General features: G+C 48.6%; 1 protein-coding gene across 1 annotated transcript in view; it reads left to right on the forward strand.

Annotated features, from left to right (window-relative positions):
* Positions 1-1,787: 1,787 nt before the first annotated feature.
* The window catches only part of LOC311236471 (set1/Ash2 histone methyltransferase complex subunit ASH2-like), a gene marked incomplete at its 3' end in the record, with an annotated part of 21,890 nt that continues 5,876 nt past the window's right edge, over positions 1,788-17,801 (forward strand). The window contains exons 1-7 of the mRNA XM_084324150.1: positions 1,788-1,850; positions 2,663-2,729; positions 4,209-4,354; positions 7,185-7,273; positions 7,768-7,862; positions 10,871-10,966; positions 11,532-11,627. Of these exons, the coding sequence (XP_084180276.1) occupies positions 2,694-2,729; positions 4,209-4,354; positions 7,185-7,273; positions 7,768-7,862; positions 10,871-10,966; positions 11,532-11,627 (558 nt within the window). The 5' untranslated portion in view covers positions 1,788-1,850; positions 2,663-2,693. The remainder of the gene's footprint in view (positions 1,851-2,662; positions 2,730-4,208; positions 4,355-7,184; positions 7,274-7,767; positions 7,863-10,870; positions 10,967-11,531; positions 11,628-17,801) is intronic.

Here is a 17,801-nt window from a genome sequence, read left to right on the forward strand (position 1 = left end):
AGAGTCCATTCTCTTCGGTTCAAATAACAAACTCAGCAAGACCGACGGCTTCTCAGTTACAGTGGGTGACAATATTGTCACAAGGAAAGACGAAATTACCTACCTGGGTTCCATCCTAGAGGCAAATCTTTCCTGTGACAAAATGGCATCCAATGTAATAAAAAAAAAGTCAACCAACGAACTAGATTCTTGTACCGGATCTCCTCTCTGGTAAACAAGAATACCCTGAAGACTCTGGCAGGAGCACTCATTCAAGGGTACTATGACTATGCGTGCACCTCATGGTACCAAAGCACCTCAAAGGCGCTTAAAACAAAATTACAAACATCACAAAACAAACTGGTCAGACTACTACTTGACCTGAACCCCAGAACCCACCTTACCCCTGCCCACTTTGACAACCTAGGATGGCTTAGAGTAGACGACAGAGTACAGCAACTTGCAATGGGCCTGGTCTACAAGATACACTATACGACCGGGGTGCCCATGTACATGTCAAAATACTTCCCAAAGGTCAGTGAATACCACAACCACTACACCAGAGGAAGCTCAACAAATCATGTTAAACCCAGATTCGGCTCAAACAAGGGACTAAACACGTTTCGCAATTATGCCACTGTAGCAGGTGCCACCTAGCACCTGCCACGAAATTCGACCGTGCCTCGAGTGGGAGTCGAACCCCGAGCGTCTGCACGGGGGGAAGCAACACAAACCGCTGCGCCAAGAGAGGAACTCCTCCCTAAGCGCTCGGTTTATATGCCTCTGGGGAGTGAGTTTAACTTCCATGTACCGCTACCGAGCCAGCCACATCTCTGGTCACACTATCGCGGTACATATCCGTTACACTCTCCCCCCCTAAACTCACACCACCCAAGGCATCCGGGTCACGGCACCACTGTAGCAGGTGCCACCTAGCACCTGCCACGAAATTCGACCGTGCCTCGAGTGGGAGTCGAACCCCGAGCGTCTGCACGGGGGGAAGCAACACAAACCGCTGCGCCAAGAGAGGAACTCCTCCCTAAGCGCTCGGTTTATATGCCTCTGGGGAGTGAGTTTAACTTCCATGTACCGCTACCAAGCCAGCCACATCTCTGGTCACACTATCGCGGTACATATCCGTTACACCACAACAATGTGGAATGCCCTACCCAAAGCTGTAAAGGAATCTGAATTAAAAGATTAAAAACCGCTCTTAAAGAGCACCTACGGGAGGCTGCAATTCGAAACTGGCCACCGTAAATGCCCAAAACCCCAACCACCTCCTAATAGACAGTCTCCTCCCCACCGCATGTATATATTCCCTCCCCGCCGTATGTATATTTCTCTCCCACCCACCCACCCCCTCCTAATGTACAGTCCCCTCCCCATCATATGTATATACTCTGTCAGGATCTAGGGGTAACAGTACTGTATATTTGAATACCGTTTACTTTATGTCACAAATGTATCAGTACTAAATACCTATATGTCCCTATGCCATAAATGTCATGTATGTTGTGTATGTCATAAATGTCTATATGAATTGAAAATGGGGGACCCTGATGGAAACAAGACAAACGTCTTTCTCAGGTCTGCATCCCCTTAACAATTGTATGTATTGAGCCGTACTGTATTGTACCCATTCTGCAATCTGGTAAATAAAGTTTTCATTCATTCATTCATTCATTCATTCTATTCTAACCTCGAGACTACCCGACATCTCGCGGTACTTTACTGTAACTAACCGCGAGACTACCCGACATCTCGCGGTACTACTTCATAGTCTCGTCAGTTTGAAACATGGCGTCTGAAGGAGGAGAGGCGGCGAGCAGCGCGTCTGTTGTTGAACCCGACACCGCAGCAGGAGAGGGGTAACGTCTCCCTCATTCAAACACACACAGATATATATATATATATCTATATAAATAAACCACACATATACCGCTTCCTATATTAGACACAGCAGGGCATTTAGTCAACTGAGTGAGCAGCACTCCACCAGAAGGAGCTAGCTGTTAGCTACGGCAGATAGCTTAGGTTTAATAAACAGCACAATTCAATGATTATTACACATTATTACCGGTTAGCTTGCTATCATCAGTAATAATAACAAACCGATGACAACGAGTCAGGACACTCGTGTTGCTGACGCGTGTTGTTGTACCGTCGGGACTCCAGAAACCTGCACTGTCTGACCCACGATATAATAACATTGTACTGATATCAATCAATCAATTCAATCAACCCACCCTGGTCCCTGCTCCCTGACCGGGTGTATGTATCGCTACTGGCGTGTGTCACCCTCTCACTGCCACACACTACAGATGGTGTGATAGTAAAGGGTTAACCTTCTGTAGTGTGGCAGTGAAAGGGTAAAAACCTTCTGTGTATTGTCACAGTGAAAGGGTTAACCGTTTGCTAGTGCGGCAGTGAAAGGGTTATTAACCCTCTGTGTATTGTCACAGTGAAAGGGTTAACCGCTTGCTTGTGTGGCAGTGAAAGGGTTATTAACCTGTGTATTTGTCACAGTGAAAGGGTTAACCGTTTGCTAGTGCGGCAGTGAAAGGGTTATTATTAACCCTCTGTGTATTTGTCACAGTGAATGAAAGGGTTAACCGTTTTGGTAGTGCGGCCGGCAGTGAAAGGGTTAATATAATTCAGTGTCCCCGTTCTTTCCTTCCAGTGACGCTTCGTTCGGTGAGCTGACCACTAACATGGACACGGAATCTTCCAACGGCAAAGAAGGAGCGGTAATGTGTAGTATTATATATAATCCGTTCTCCTTCCTCCTTACTATTCGGCTCATAGAAGCGACACACTTGTCTTTCTCACGTTTGTTTGTTTGTGTGTGAGTCGGACAATACAGCCGGGTGTCTCTTCTTGACAACACACACAACAACAATATTCCAATGTACAGTTTTGCTTGTACAGTGTGTGTGTGTGTGTGTGTCCCCCCCCCCCTCCTACCCAACCCCCCCACCCACCCAACCACCTCCAATGTACAGTTTCTACGTCAAATGTATATACTCTCTTTTCTGGACTCTTTGTATCACAAACAGTACTCAACTGTATTTGCAAATCTGGTATGTCATAAATGTATAGATGTAGCAGTACTGTCTATCTGTATGTCATAAATGTTATGATGAATGTAAAATGGGGGACCCTGATGTAAACAAGACGAAAGTCTTTCTCTGGTCTGCATCCCCTTAACACTTTGACGACCGGCGCCCGCGCGGATTTAGGCCTCAGAGGACAGCAGAAAGTAAACAAACCGATGTACTTTCAACGAGCTTTATATATCATTTATAGTATTGCTATCTGTCCATTCTCATTGTCACTTGAGTGCATAAACCGTGCCTTCATAATGGCTTAAACAAAATAAAAATCCATCGTTTGGTTGTCATTTTATAGCATCGTAAATATAACTTTTCGTCTAGGCTTTTTTCCCGGTAGCTGGATAATAGGCTAAACGTTGGCGCCGTTATATCAAATGCCATTTCTGCTGTATATATACGAATGAAATAAAACAAACTGCGTAGCATCCGGACTATTACAGAGCATCTATGGATGAAATGGGGGCGGCGGGGAACGCCGATTACTATTATTGATCTGCAATACAGTGTGCATTCAATATAGCATTTTCATTGACCAATCACGTTACGTTATAAAACAATGTCCAATCCAGCTGTAATTTGGGGTAATATTATCCTACCGTCAGGCCATGTGATCGTCGGCAGCATTTCCTCACCACTCATCGGATTCTGGTAGATCGATATGCACATTGGCTAATCATAAATCCCATTATTCCACGCTGAAAAAACCGCTCGCCAAACTAATCCAAGATGGAGGATGTTCTGCTGGGATCAAGGAACTATGATCCGCCCACAGAATTGTACTTAAAAAAAAAAATCACAATGATACTGCAGTGGAGCGATGGCGCCCCTAAGTGGGTTTGGCTGGTACTGCATGTTTCAAAAATCAAATATCTGAAAAGATGCTGGTAGTGGATCGGGTACCTAAGAAGCGCTATAAATATGGAATAAAACAATAACAACTCGTCACGTATATACTCGTGGCTCTGGTCCACATCGTGCTTTTTCAAAACACGTATATATACGTGGACGGACGCCATAGTGTTAACAATTGTATGTATTGAGCTGTACTGTACTGTACCCATTCTGCAATCTGTTAATAAAGTTTTCAATCAATCAATCACCCCTCCGTTGCAGGACACCGGCGGCGACTCCGAGGCGGCTGACGCGCTGACGGGCTCCGGGGACGAGGACAGCGGCAGCAGGCAGCTGGGGGAGGTGGAGCTGCAATGCGCCCTGTGCATGAAGTGGTTCACCGCCGACACCTTCGGCATCGACACTGCGTATGTAATAATGATGATAATAACAATAATAGTGTAGGTGCCTAAATGCCTAGTCTGGTAAATAAGAGTAATTTCGGTTAATGGAAAAGTATTTTGGACATGTCTTGGTCAGTTGCGTTCTTGCGCGTGTGGATGTGGAACGGAAGAATCGAAGTTTAAGAATCTTTTTTTTTATAGCGCCTACATAAAGTATCTCAAACCGCTTTACATACATGACATTGTGTATTGTGTATTGTACAAACACGGTACACGGACAAAAAACACAGTACATGGACTTTCACAATGACAACATGGTGGGGATGATACTACAGAGAAAGGGAGACTGCTTAGAGACAAAATGGAGAGAAAATGAAAATAAATAATAATACTAAAATATAGGTGTGTTGTACAGAAGTGAAAATGTAAGTGAAGCAGGGGTTGGAGCAGGGGTGCGTTGGTCATGGGGACGGGGTTGAAAATGAGGGACCCTGATGTAAACGAGACAAACGTCTTTCTCTGGTCTGCATCCCCTTACATAGTATCAGTATGGGAGTTAGTTATGTCCACTAGGGGTGTAGCGATGCATCGATTAATCGAAATTAGGGATGTCCGATATTATCGGCCTACCGATATTATCGGCCGATATCGGCATTAAAATGTGATATCGGAAAATATCGGTATCGTTGTTTTTTTTTTTTTTATACATTTCTATAACCTTTATTTACCCAGGCAAGCAAGTAAGAACAAATTCTGATTTTATTTATTGTCAAAAGTATGCATAATGTTGTGTTAATTCCACAACAAGAGATATGTAATGTTAATTACCTGAAATTATTCCATTTATATATCGTTATCGGTTGATATCGGTATCGGAAATTAAGAGTTGGACAATATCGGTATATCGGTATCGGTAAAAAAGCCAATATCGAGTATCCCTAATCGAAATGCATCGATTCTAATGTGACGATTCAACTGCATCGATTTGAAAATGTTAGAATAGATTATAATCGAAATTAAGCTAAATCATTTAATGTTTTGTTTGTGTGTGTATTGTTTTTATTGACCTATAGTCCATTCATGCTGAGTGAATCGGTTCCCCCTGCAGCCACATTTGTGTATTCAAAATGTTTGGGGGAATTAACTGATAGAAAATGAATAGAAAATGAATCTAATCGAATCGTGGTCAAATGAAGAGATTTCATGATGCATTGAATCGTTGCCTGAAGAATCGTAATCGAAATTAATCGTTGTGAGGTCGCATCGTTACACCCCCTAGTGGGAGTTAGTTGTGTCTACAGTATCAGTATGGGAGTTAGTTATGTCTACAGTATCGGTATGTGAGTTAGTTATGTCTACATAGTATCAGTATGGGAGTTAGTTGTGTCTACATAGTATCAGTATGGGAGTTAGTTGTGTCTACACAGTATCAGTATGGGAGTTAGTTATGTCTACAGTATCAGTATGGGAGTTAGTTATGTCTACAGTATCAGTATGGGAGTTAGTTATGTCTACATAGTATCAGTATGGGAGTTAGTTATGTCTACAGTATCAGTATGGGAGTTAGTTATGTCTACATAGTATCAGTATGGGAGTTAGTTATGTCTACAGTATCAGTATGGGAGTTAGTTATGTCTACAGTATCAGTATGGGAGTTAGTTATGTCTACAGTATCAGTATGGGAGTTAGTTATGTCTACATAGTATCAGTATGGGAGTTAGTTATGTCTACAGTATCAGTATGGGAGTTAGTTATGTCTACAGTATCAGTATGGGAGTTAGTTGTGTCTACAGTATCAGTATGGGAGTTAGTTATGTCTACAGTATCAGTATGGGAGTTAGTTATGTCTACATAGTATCAGTATGGGAGTTAGTTATGTCTACAGTATCAGTATGGGAGTTAGTTATGTCTACAGTATCAGTATGGGAGTTAGTTGTGTCTACAGTATCAGTATGGGAGTTAGTTATGTCTACAGTATCAGTATGGGAGTTAGTTATGTCTACAGTATCAGTATGGGAGTTAGTTATGTCTACAGTATCAGTATGGGAGTTAGTTATGTCTACAGTATCAGTATGGGAGTTAGTTATGTCTACATAGTATCAGTATGGGAGTTAGTTATGTCTACAGTATCAGTATGGGAGTTAGTTATGTCTACATAGTATCAGTATGGGAGTTAGTTATGTCTACAGTATCAGTATGGGAGTTAGTTATGTCTACAGTATCAGTATGGGAGTTAGTTATGTCTACAGTATCAGTATGGGAGTTAGTTATGTCTACAGTATCAGTATGGGAGTTAGTTATGTCTACAGTATCAGTATGGGAGTTAGTTATGTCTACAGTATCAGTATGGGAGTTAGTTATGTCTACAGTATCAGTATGGGAGTTAGTTATGTCTACAGTATCAGTATGGGAGTTAGTTATGTCTACATAGTATCAGTATGGGAGTTAGTTATGTCTACATAGTATCAGTATGGGAGTTAGTTATGTCTACAGTATCAGTATGGGAGTTAGTTATGTCTACATAGTATCAGTATGGGAGTTGGTTATGTCTACATAGTATCAGTATGGGAGTTAGTTATGTCTACAGTATCAGTATGGGAGTTAGTTATGTCTACAGTATCAGTATGGGAGTTAGTTATGTCTACAGTATCAGTATGGGAGTTAGTTATGTCTACAGTATCAGTATGGGAGTTAGTTATGTCTACAGTATCAGTATGGGAGTTAGTTGTGTCTACATAGTATCAGTATGGGAGTTAGTTATGTCTACAGTATCAGTATGGGAGTTAGTTGTGTCTACAGTATCAGTATGGGAGTTAGTTGTGTCTAACTCCTCCCCTCTCCTCCTCCACAACAGGACCTGCCTCCCCTTCATGACCAACTATGTGTTCCACTGTAACGTCTGTCATCACAGTGGAAACACCTACTTCCTCAGGAAACAAGCCAGTAGGTGTCGGGAAGAGATGTCCTCTTATCTCAAACCCCGCCCTCTTTTCTTAATCCTCCAATCAAATCAAATGTATTTGTAAGGCCCGACAACGACGCGTTAATGTCCCCATGGGGTCCGGACACGTCTTCTTTAAAAACAAGTCGAGAAGAAACATCACAATAAATCAAGAACAAAACAAAAACACCATAAAGTCCAAACATTTTTAAATAAATAAATGCAACACTCCCAGACGAAGGTAAGGAAAAACTCACTAAAACCTAGCAATAGGGAAAAATGCACCACAGGCAGTGTGGAGGAGAGACACCTTAGAAGGGCCGTTGAAGGGGGGGGATCTCCCTTCTTAGATGTCGCAAATGACTGGTGCTGATTGGAGGATCAAGGAAAGAGGACTCTGTTTGATACTTTGCACCCAACATCATTTTCTTGTTCTTTTTTGCTCACAGATCATTTGTCACTAGATTGTTGTCATCGTTGATTTTGTGTGTTTCAGATCTGAAGGAGATGTGCCTCACAGCCCTGGCCAACCTGACCTGGAGGTCCCGCACCCAGGAGGAGCATCCAAAGACCATGTTCTCCAAAGACAAGGTGGGTCTGTTCTGTAGCACCCCGACCCCGACCCTGACTAACACCCTGATTACCACATGCCTCATGGTCTGGGGAGGGATGCTCCTAGTCTGGGGGGAGGGTGTAGACTACCACATGTCTCCTCTGTCGGTCTGTGGAGGGTGTAGACTACCACATGTCTCCTCTGTCGGTCTGGGGAGGGTGTAGACTACCACATGTCTCTGTCGGTCTGGGGAGGGTGTAGACTACCACATGTCTCCTCTGTCGGTCTGTGGAGGGTGTAGACTACCACATGTCTCCTCTGTCGGTCTGGGGAGGGTGTAGACTACCACATGTCTCTGTCGGTCTGGGGAGGGTGTAGACTACCACATGTCTCCTCTGTTGGTCTGGGGAGGGTGTAGACTACCACATGTCTCCTCTGTCGGTCTGGGGAGGGTGTAGACTACCACATGCCTCCTCTGTTGGTCTGGGGAGGGTGTAGACTACCACATGTCTCCTCTGTCGGTCTGGGGAGGGTGTAGACTACCACATGTCTCCTCTGTTGGTCTGGGGAGGGTGTAGACTACCACATGTCTCCTCTGTTTGTCTGGGGAGGGTGTAGACTACCACATGTCTCCTCTGTTTGTCTGGGGAGGGTGTAGACTACCACATGTCTCCTCTGTTTGTCTGGGGAGGGTGTAGACTACCACATGCCTCCTCTGTTGGTCTGGGGAGGGTGTAGACTACCACATGCCTCCTCTGTTGGTCTGGGGAGGGTGTAGACTACCACATGTCTCCTCTGTCGGTCTGGGGAGGGTGTAGACTACCACATGTCTCCTCTGTTGGTCTGGGGAGGGTGTAGACTACCACATGCCTCCTCTGTCGGTCTGGGGAGGGTGTAGACTACCACATGTCTCCTCTGTCGGTCTGGGGAGGGTGTAGACTACCACATGCCTCCTCTGTCGGTCTGGGGAGGGTGTAGACTACCACATGTCTCCTCTGTCGGTCTGGGGAGGGTGTAGACTACCACATGCCTCCTCTGTTGGTCTGTGGAGGGTGTAGACTACCACATGTCTGCTCTGTCGGTCTGAGGAGGGTGTAGACTACCACATGTCTCCTCTGTTGGTCCGGGGAGGGTGTAGACTACCACATGTCTCCTCTGTTGGTCTGGGGAGGGTGTAGACTACCACATGTCTCCTCTGTCGGTCTGGGGAGGGTGTAGACTACCACATGTCTCCTCTGTTGGTCTGGGGAGGGTGTAGACTACCACATGCCTCCTCTGTCGGTCTGGGGAGGGTGTAGACTACCACATGTCTCCTCTGTCGGTCTGGGGAGGGTGTAGACTACCACATGTCTCCTCTGTCGGTCTGGGGAGGGTGTAGACTACCACATGTCTCCTCTGTCGGTCTGGGGAGGGTGTAGACTACCACATGTCTCCTCTGTCGGTCTGGGGAGGGTGTAGACTACCACATGTCTCCTCTGTCAGTCTAGGGAGGGTGTAGACTACCACATGTCTCCTCTGTCAGTCTGGGGAGGGTGTAGACTACCACATGTCTCCTCTGTCAGTCTGGGGAGGGTGTAGACTACCACATGTCTCCTCTGTCAGTCCGGGGAGGGTGTAGACTACCACATGCCTCCTCTGTCGGTCTGGGGAGGGTGTAGACTACCACATGCCTCCTCTGTCGGTCCGGGGAGGGTGTAGACTACCACATGCCTCCTCTGTCGGTCCGGGGAGGGTGTAGACTACCACATGCCACCTCTGTTGGTCTGGGGAGGGTGTAGACTACCACATGTCTCCTCTGTCGGTCTGGGGAGGGTGTAGACTACCACATGCCTCCTCTGTCGGTCTGGGGAGGGTGTAGACTACCACATGTCTCCTCTGTTGGTCTGGGGAGGGTGTAGACTACCACATGTCTCCTTTGTTGGTCTGGGGAGGGTGTAGACTACCACATGTCTCCTGTTGGTCTGGGGAGGGTGTAGACTACCACATGTCTCCTCTGTTGGTCTGGGGAGGGTGTAGACTACCACATGCCTCCTCTGTTGGTCTGGGGAGGGTGTAGACTACCACATGTCTCCTCTGTTGGTCTGGGGAGGGTGTAGACTACCACATGTCTCCTCTGTTGGCCTGGGGAGGGTGTAGACTACCACATGTCTGCTCTGTCGGTCTGAGGAGGGTGTAGACTACCACATGTCTCCTCTGTTGGTCTGGGGAGGGTGTAGACTACCACATGTCTCCTCTGTCGGTCTGGGGAGGGTGTAGACTACCACATGCCTCCTTTGTTGGTCTGGGGAGGGTGTAGACTACCACATGCCTCCTCTGTCGGTCCGGGGAGGGTGTAGACTACCACATGCCTCCTCTGTCGGTCTGTGGAGGGTGTAGACTACCACATGCCTCCTCTGTCGGTCTGGGGAGGGTGTAGACTACCACATGTCTCCTCTGTCGGTCTGGGGAGGGTGTAGACTACCACATGTCTCCTCTGTTGGTCTGGGGAGGGTGTAGACTACCACATGTCTCCTCTGTCGGTCTGGGGAGGGTGTAGACTACCACATGCCTCCTCTGTCGGTCTGGGGAGGGTGTAGACTACCACATGTCTCCTCTGTCGGTCTGGGGAGGGTGTAGACTACCACATGTCTCCTCTGTTGGTCTGGGGAGGGTGTAGACTACCACATGTCTCCTCTGTCGGTCTGGGGAGGGTGTAGACTACCACATGTCTCCTCTGTTGGTCTGGGGAGGGTGTAGACTACCACATGTCTCCTCTGGTGGCCTGGGGAGGGTGTAGACTACCACATGTCTCCTGGTCTGGGGAGGGTGTAGACTACCACATGTCTCCTGGTCTGGGGAGGGTGTAGACTACCACGTGTCCCCTCCTCCTGTTACTGCAAGGACCAATATGTAATCTAGAAATGCCTTTTAGATATGATCATGAAACTTTTCTTGGATGGTGTTTTTTTGCTTTGCAAAAATGTCTTCCGTCTGTCATTATTGACCACTCGGTTAGTTTTGACACGATGACTCAACTCCGTTTTTGGTTTCTCCCCCCGCGTTGCAGGATATCATCCCGTTCATCGATAAGCACTGGGAGTGCATGACGACGCGTCAGAGACCGGCCAAGCTGAACTGGCCCAACAACATTGTCAAGACGATGGTAATGCAGCACAGCACTAGGGCCGTCTTAAATACTTCGAAGCTTCGAAGCTTTGTTCGATGGGCATGGGATTCGAATATGAAAATAAAATTAGAATATATATAAAAATAATAATAATAATAAAAAAAAAAGTATTTTCTTTGTGCAAAATCAACTCTGCCTCTCTTTGTTAACTACAACAAGCAATGCTGTTTGTTATTTAAGATGAGGTCGGACTCGGCACTGACAGATTTGTGTTCATTGTGCTGCTTTTATAAAGCCTCAAATGACTGCTTACAGTGTTTCGTTTGTCTAAGATTTAAAAAGGTTTAAACTTTACAGCACTGACAAAGTTGAACAAAGTGCTGTACAAGTCCCACAACATAATATTTTTTTAAATTTTTTTAAATTCTTTTTATCTCGAAGCTTCCATTGATTCCAAAAAACAATCCGAAGCTCAGCCCGACACGGCAACAGCTGTCCTGACGTCGAGGCTCCGGGTCCCGTCTCAGCTGTTCAGGAGAAAAAAATAAAAAACAAAAACAACGAATGCTGAAGCAGATATATATCACCGTGTGCTTTTCAGAGTAAAGAGCGAGACGTCTTCCTGGTGAAGGAACATCCGGACCCCGGCAGCAAGGACCCCGAGGAGGAGTACCCCAAGTTTGGCCTGCTGGACCAGGTACAGTACCCCCCCCTCTCTACAGTCATACAGTACACCCCCCCCTCTCTACAGTCATACAGTACACCCCCCCCTCTCTACAGTCATACAGTACACCCCCCTCTCTACAGTCATACAGTACACCCCCCTCTCTACAGTCATACAGTACACCCCCCCTCTCTACAGTCATACAGTACACCCCCCCTCTCTACAGTCATACAGTACACCCCCCCTCTCTACAGTCATACAGTACACCCCCCCTCTCTACAGTCATACAGTACACCCCCCCCCCTCTCTACAGTCATACAGTACACCCCCCCCTCTACAGTCATACAGTACACCCCCCCTCTCTACAGTCATACAGTACACCCCCCCTCTCTACAGTCATACAGTACACCCCCCCTCTCTACAGTCATACAGTACACCCCCCCTCTCTACAGTCATACAGTACACCCCCCCTCTCTACAGTCATACAGTACACCCCCCCTCTCTACAGTCATACAGTACACCCCCCCTCTCTCTACAGTCATACAGTACACCCCCCTCTCTACAGTCATACAGTACACCCCCCCTCTCTACAGTCATACAGTACACCCCCCCCTCTCTACAGTCATACAGTACACCCCCCCCTCTCTACAGTCATACAGTACACCCCCCCCTCTCTACAGTCATACACCACCCCCCCCTCTCTACAGTCATACAGTACACCCCCCTCTCTACAGTCATACAGTACACCCCCCCCTCTCTACAGTCATACAGTACACCCCCCCTCTCTACAGTCATACAGTACACCCCCCCCCCCTCTCTACAGTCATACAGTACACCCCCCCTCTCTACAGTCATACAGTACACCCCCCCCCCCTCTCTACAGTCATACAGTACACCCCCCCTCTCTACAGTCATACAGTACACCACCCCCCTCTCTACAGTCATACAGTACACCCCCCCTCTCTACAGTCATACAGTACACCCCCCTCTCTACAGTCATACAGTACACCCCCCCCTCTCTACAGTCATACAGTACACCACCCCCCTCTCTACAGTCATACAGTACACCCCCCCTCTCTACAGTCATACAGTACACCCCCCCCCCCTCTCTACAGTCATACAGTACACCCCCCCTCTCTACAGTCATACAGTACACCCCCCCCTCTCTCTACAGTCATACAGTACACCCCCCCTCTCTACAGTCATACAGTACACCCCCCTCTCTCTACAGTCATACAGTACACCCCCCCTCTCTACAGTCATACAGTACACCCCCCCTCTCTCTACAGTCATACAGTACACCCCCCTCTCTCTACAGTCATACAGTACACCCCCCCTCTCTACAGTCATACAGTACACCCCCCCTCTCTACAGTCATACAGTACACCCCCCCTCTCTACAGTCATACAGTACACCCCCCCTCTCTACAGTCATACAGTACACCCCCCCTCTCTACAGTCATACAGTACACCCCCCCTCTCTACAGTCATACAGTACACCCCCCTCTCTACAGTCATACAGTACACCCCCCCTCTCTACAGTCATACAGTACACCCCCCCCTCTCTACAGTCATACAGTACACCCCCCCTCTCTACAGTCATACAGTACACCCCCCCTCTCTACAGTCATACAGTACACCCCCCCTCTCTACAGTCATACAGTACACCCCCCTCTCTACAGTCATACAGTACACCCCCCCTCTCTACAGTCATACAGTACACCCCCCCCTCTCTACAGTCATACAGTACACCCCCCTCTCTACAGTCATACAGTACACCCCCCCTCTCTACAGTCATACAGTACACCCCCCTCTCTACAGTCATACAGTACACCCCCCCCCTCTCTACAGTCATACAGTACACCCCCCCCCTCTACAGTCATACAGTACACCCCCCCTCTCTACAGTCATACAGTACACCCCCCCCCTCTACAGTCATACAGTACACCCCCCCCTCTACAGTCATACAGTACACCCCCCCCTCTACAGTCATACAGTACACCCCCCCTCTCTACAGTCATACAGTACACCCCCCCTCTCTACAGTCATACAGTACACCCCCCCCCCTCTCTACAGTCATACAGTACACCCCCCCCCCCTCTACAGTCATACAGTACACCCCCCTCTCTACAGTCATACAGTACACCCCCCTCTCTACAGTCATACAGTACACCCCCCCTCTCTCTACAGTCATACAGTACACCCCCCTCTCTCTACAGTCATACAGTACACCCCCCCTCTCTACAGTCATACAGTACACCCCCCCTCTCTACAGTCATACAGTACACCCCCCCTCTCTACAGTCATACAGTACACCCCCCTCTCTCTACAGTCATACAGTACACCCCCCTCTCTACAGTCATACAGTACACCCCCCCCTCTCTACAGTCATACAGTACACCCCCCCCCTCTCTACAGTCATACAGTACACCCCCCCCTCTCTACAGTCATACAGTACACCCCCCCCTCTCTACAGTCATACAGTACACCCCCCCCTCTCTACAGTCATACAGTACACCCCCCCTCTCTACAGTCATACAGTACACCCCCCCTCTCTACAGTCATACAGTACACCCCCCCTCTCTACAGTCATACAGTACACCCCCCCTCTCTACAGTCATACAGTACACCCCCCCTCTCTACAGTCATACAGTACACCCCCCCTCTCTACAGTCATACAGTACACCCCCCCTCTCTACAGTCATACAGTACACCCCCCTCTCTACAGTCATACAGTACACCCCCCCTCTCTACAGTCATACAGTACACCCCCCCTCTCTACAGTCATACAGTACACCCCCCCTCTCTACAGTCATACAGTACACCCCCCTCTCTACAGTCATACAGTACACCCCCCCTCTCTACAGTCATACAGTACACCCCCCCTCTCTACAGTCATACAGTACACCCCCCTCTCTACAGTCATACAGTACACCCCCCCCTCTCTACAGTCATACAGTACACCCCCCCTCTCTACAGTCATACAGTACACCCCCCCTCTCTACAGTCATACAGTACACCCCCCCTCTCTACAGTCATACAGTACACCCCCCCTCTCTACAGTCATACAGTACACCCCCCTCTCTACAGTCATACAGTACACCCCCCTCTCTCTACAGTCATACAGTACACCCCCCTCTCTCTACAGTCATACAGTACACCCCCCCTCTCTACAGTCATACAGTACACCCCCCTCTCTCTACAGTCATACAGTACACCCCCCCCTCTACAGTCATACAGTACACCCCCCCTCTCTACAGTCATACAGTACACCCCCCCTCTCTCTACAGTCATACAGTACACCCCCCCTCTCTACAGTCATACAGTACACCCCCCCTCTCTACAGTCATACAGTACACCCCCCCTCTCTACAGTCATACAGTACACCCCCCCTCTCTACAGTCATACAGTACACCCCCCTCTCTCTACAGTCATACAGTACACCCCCCCTCTCTACAGTCATACAGTACACCCCCCCTCTCTCTACAGTCATACAGTACACCCCCCTCTCTACAGTCATACAGTACACCCCCCCCCTCTCTACAGTCATACAGTACACCCCCCTCTCTCTACAGTCATACAGTACACCCCCCCCCTCTCTACAGTCATACAGTACACCCCCCTCTCTACAGTCATACAGTACACCCCCCCTCTCTACAGTCATACAGTACACCCCCCCTCTCTACAGTCATACAGTACACCCCCCCTCTCTACAGTCATACAGTACACCCCCCTCTCTCTACAGTCATACAGTACACCCCCCCTCTCTACAGTCATACAGTACACCCCCCCTCTCTACAGTCATACAGTACACCCCCCCCTCTCTACAGTCATACAGTACACCCCCCTCTCTCTACAGTCATACAGTACACCCCCCCTCTCTACAGTCATACAGTACACCCCCCATCTCTACAGTCATACAGTACACCCCCCCTCTCTCTACAGTCATACAGTACACCCCCTCTCTCTACAGTCATACAGTACACCCCCCCTCTCTACAGTCATACAGTACACCCCCCTCTCTACAGTCATACAGTACACCCCCCCTCTCTACAGTCATACAGTACACCCCCCCTCTCTACAGTCATACAGTACACCCCCCCTCTCTACAGTCATACAGTACACCCCCCCCTCTCTACAGTCATACAGTACACCCCCCCCTCTCTACAGTCATACAGTACACCCCCCCTCTCTACAGTCATACAGTACACCCCCCCTCTCTACAGTCATACAGTACACCCCCCTCTCTACAGTCATACAGTACACCCCCCTCTCTACAGTCATACAGTACACCCCCCCCTCTCTACAGTCATACAGTACACCCCCCCCTCTCTACAGTCATACAGTACACCCCCCCTCTCTACAGTCATACAGTACACCCCCCCCTCTCTACAGTCATACAGTACACCCCCCCTCTCTACAGTCATACAGTACACCCCCCCCCCTCTCTACAGTCATACAGTACACCCCCCCTCTCTACAGTCATACAGTACACCCCCCCCTCTCTACAGTCATACAGTACACCCCCCCTCTCTACAGTCATACAGTACACCCCCCCTCTCTACAGTCATACAGTACACCCCCCCTCTCTACAGTCATACAGTACACCCCCCCTCTCTACAGTCATACAGTACACCCCCCCTCTCTACAGTCATACAGTACACCCCCCCTCTCTACAGTCATACAGTACACCCCCCCCTCTCTACAGTCATACAGTACACCCCCCCTCTCTACAGTCATACAGTACACCCCCCTCTCTACAGTCATACAGTACACCCCCCCTCTCTACAGTCATACAGTACACCCCCCTCTCTACAGTCATACAGTACACCCCCCCTCTCTACAGTCATACAGTACACCCCCCTCTCTACAGTCATACAGTACACCCCCCCTCTCTACAGTCATACAGTACACCCCCCCCTCACAGTCATACAGTACACCCCCCTCTCTACAGTCATACAGTACACCCCCCTCTCTACAGTCATACAGTACACCCCCCTCTCTACAGTCATACAGTACACCCCCCCCTCTCTACAGTCATACAGTACACCCCCCCTCTCTACAGTCATACAGTACACCCCCCCTCTCTACAGTCATACAGTACACCCCCCCTCTCTACAGTCATACAGTACACCCCCCCTCTCTACAGTCATACAGTACACCCCCCTCTCTCTACAGTCATACAGTACACCCCCCCTCTCTACAGTCATACAGTACACCCCCCCTCTCTACAGTCATACAGTACACCCCCCTCTCTACAGTCATACAGTACACCCCCCTCTCTACAGTCATACAGTACACCCCCCTCTCTACAGTCATACAGTACACCCCCCCCTCTCTACAGTCATACAGTACACCCCCCCCTCTCTACAGTCATACAGTACACCCCCCCTCTCTACAGTCATACAGTACACCCCCCTCTCTACAGTCATACAGTACACCCCCCCTCTCTACAGTCATACAGTACACCCCCCCTCTCTACAGTCATACAGTACACCCCCCCCTCTCTACAGTCATACAGTACACCCCCCTCTCTACAGTCATACAGTACACCCCCCCTCTCTACAGTCATACAGTACACCCCCCCCTCTCTACAGTCATACAGTACACCCCCCCTCTCTACAGTCATACAGTACACCCCCCCCTCTCTACAGTCATACAGTACACCCCCCCTCTCTACAGTCATACAGTACACCCCCCCTCTCTACAGTCATACAGTACACCCCCCCTCTCTACAGTCATACAGTACACCCCCCTCTCTACAGTCATACAGTACACCCCCCCTCTCTACAGTCATACAGTACACCCCCCCTCTCTACAGTCATACAGTACACCCCCCCTCTCTCTACAGTCATACAGTACACCCCCCCCTCTCTACAGTCATACAGTACACCCCCCCTCTCTACAGTCATACAGTACACCCCCCCTCTACAGTCATACAGTACACCCCCCCTCTCTACAGTCATACAGTACACCCCCCTCTCTACAGTCATACAGTACACCCCCCCTCTCTACAGTCATACAGTACACCCCCCCTCTCTACAGTCATACAGTACACCCCCCCCTCTCTCTACAGTCATACAGTACACCCCCCCCTCTCTACAGTCATACAGTACACCCCCCTTCTCTCTACAGTCATACAGTACACCCCCCTCTCTCTACAGTCATACAGTACACCCCCCTCTCTACAGTCATACAGTACACCCCC

Source organism: Notolepis coatsorum, assembly GCF_963971535.1.
Source record: "Notolepis coatsorum genome assembly, chromosome: 11".
NCBI classification, from domain to species: domain Eukaryota; kingdom Metazoa; phylum Chordata; class Actinopteri; order Aulopiformes; family Paralepididae; genus Notolepis; species Notolepis coatsorum.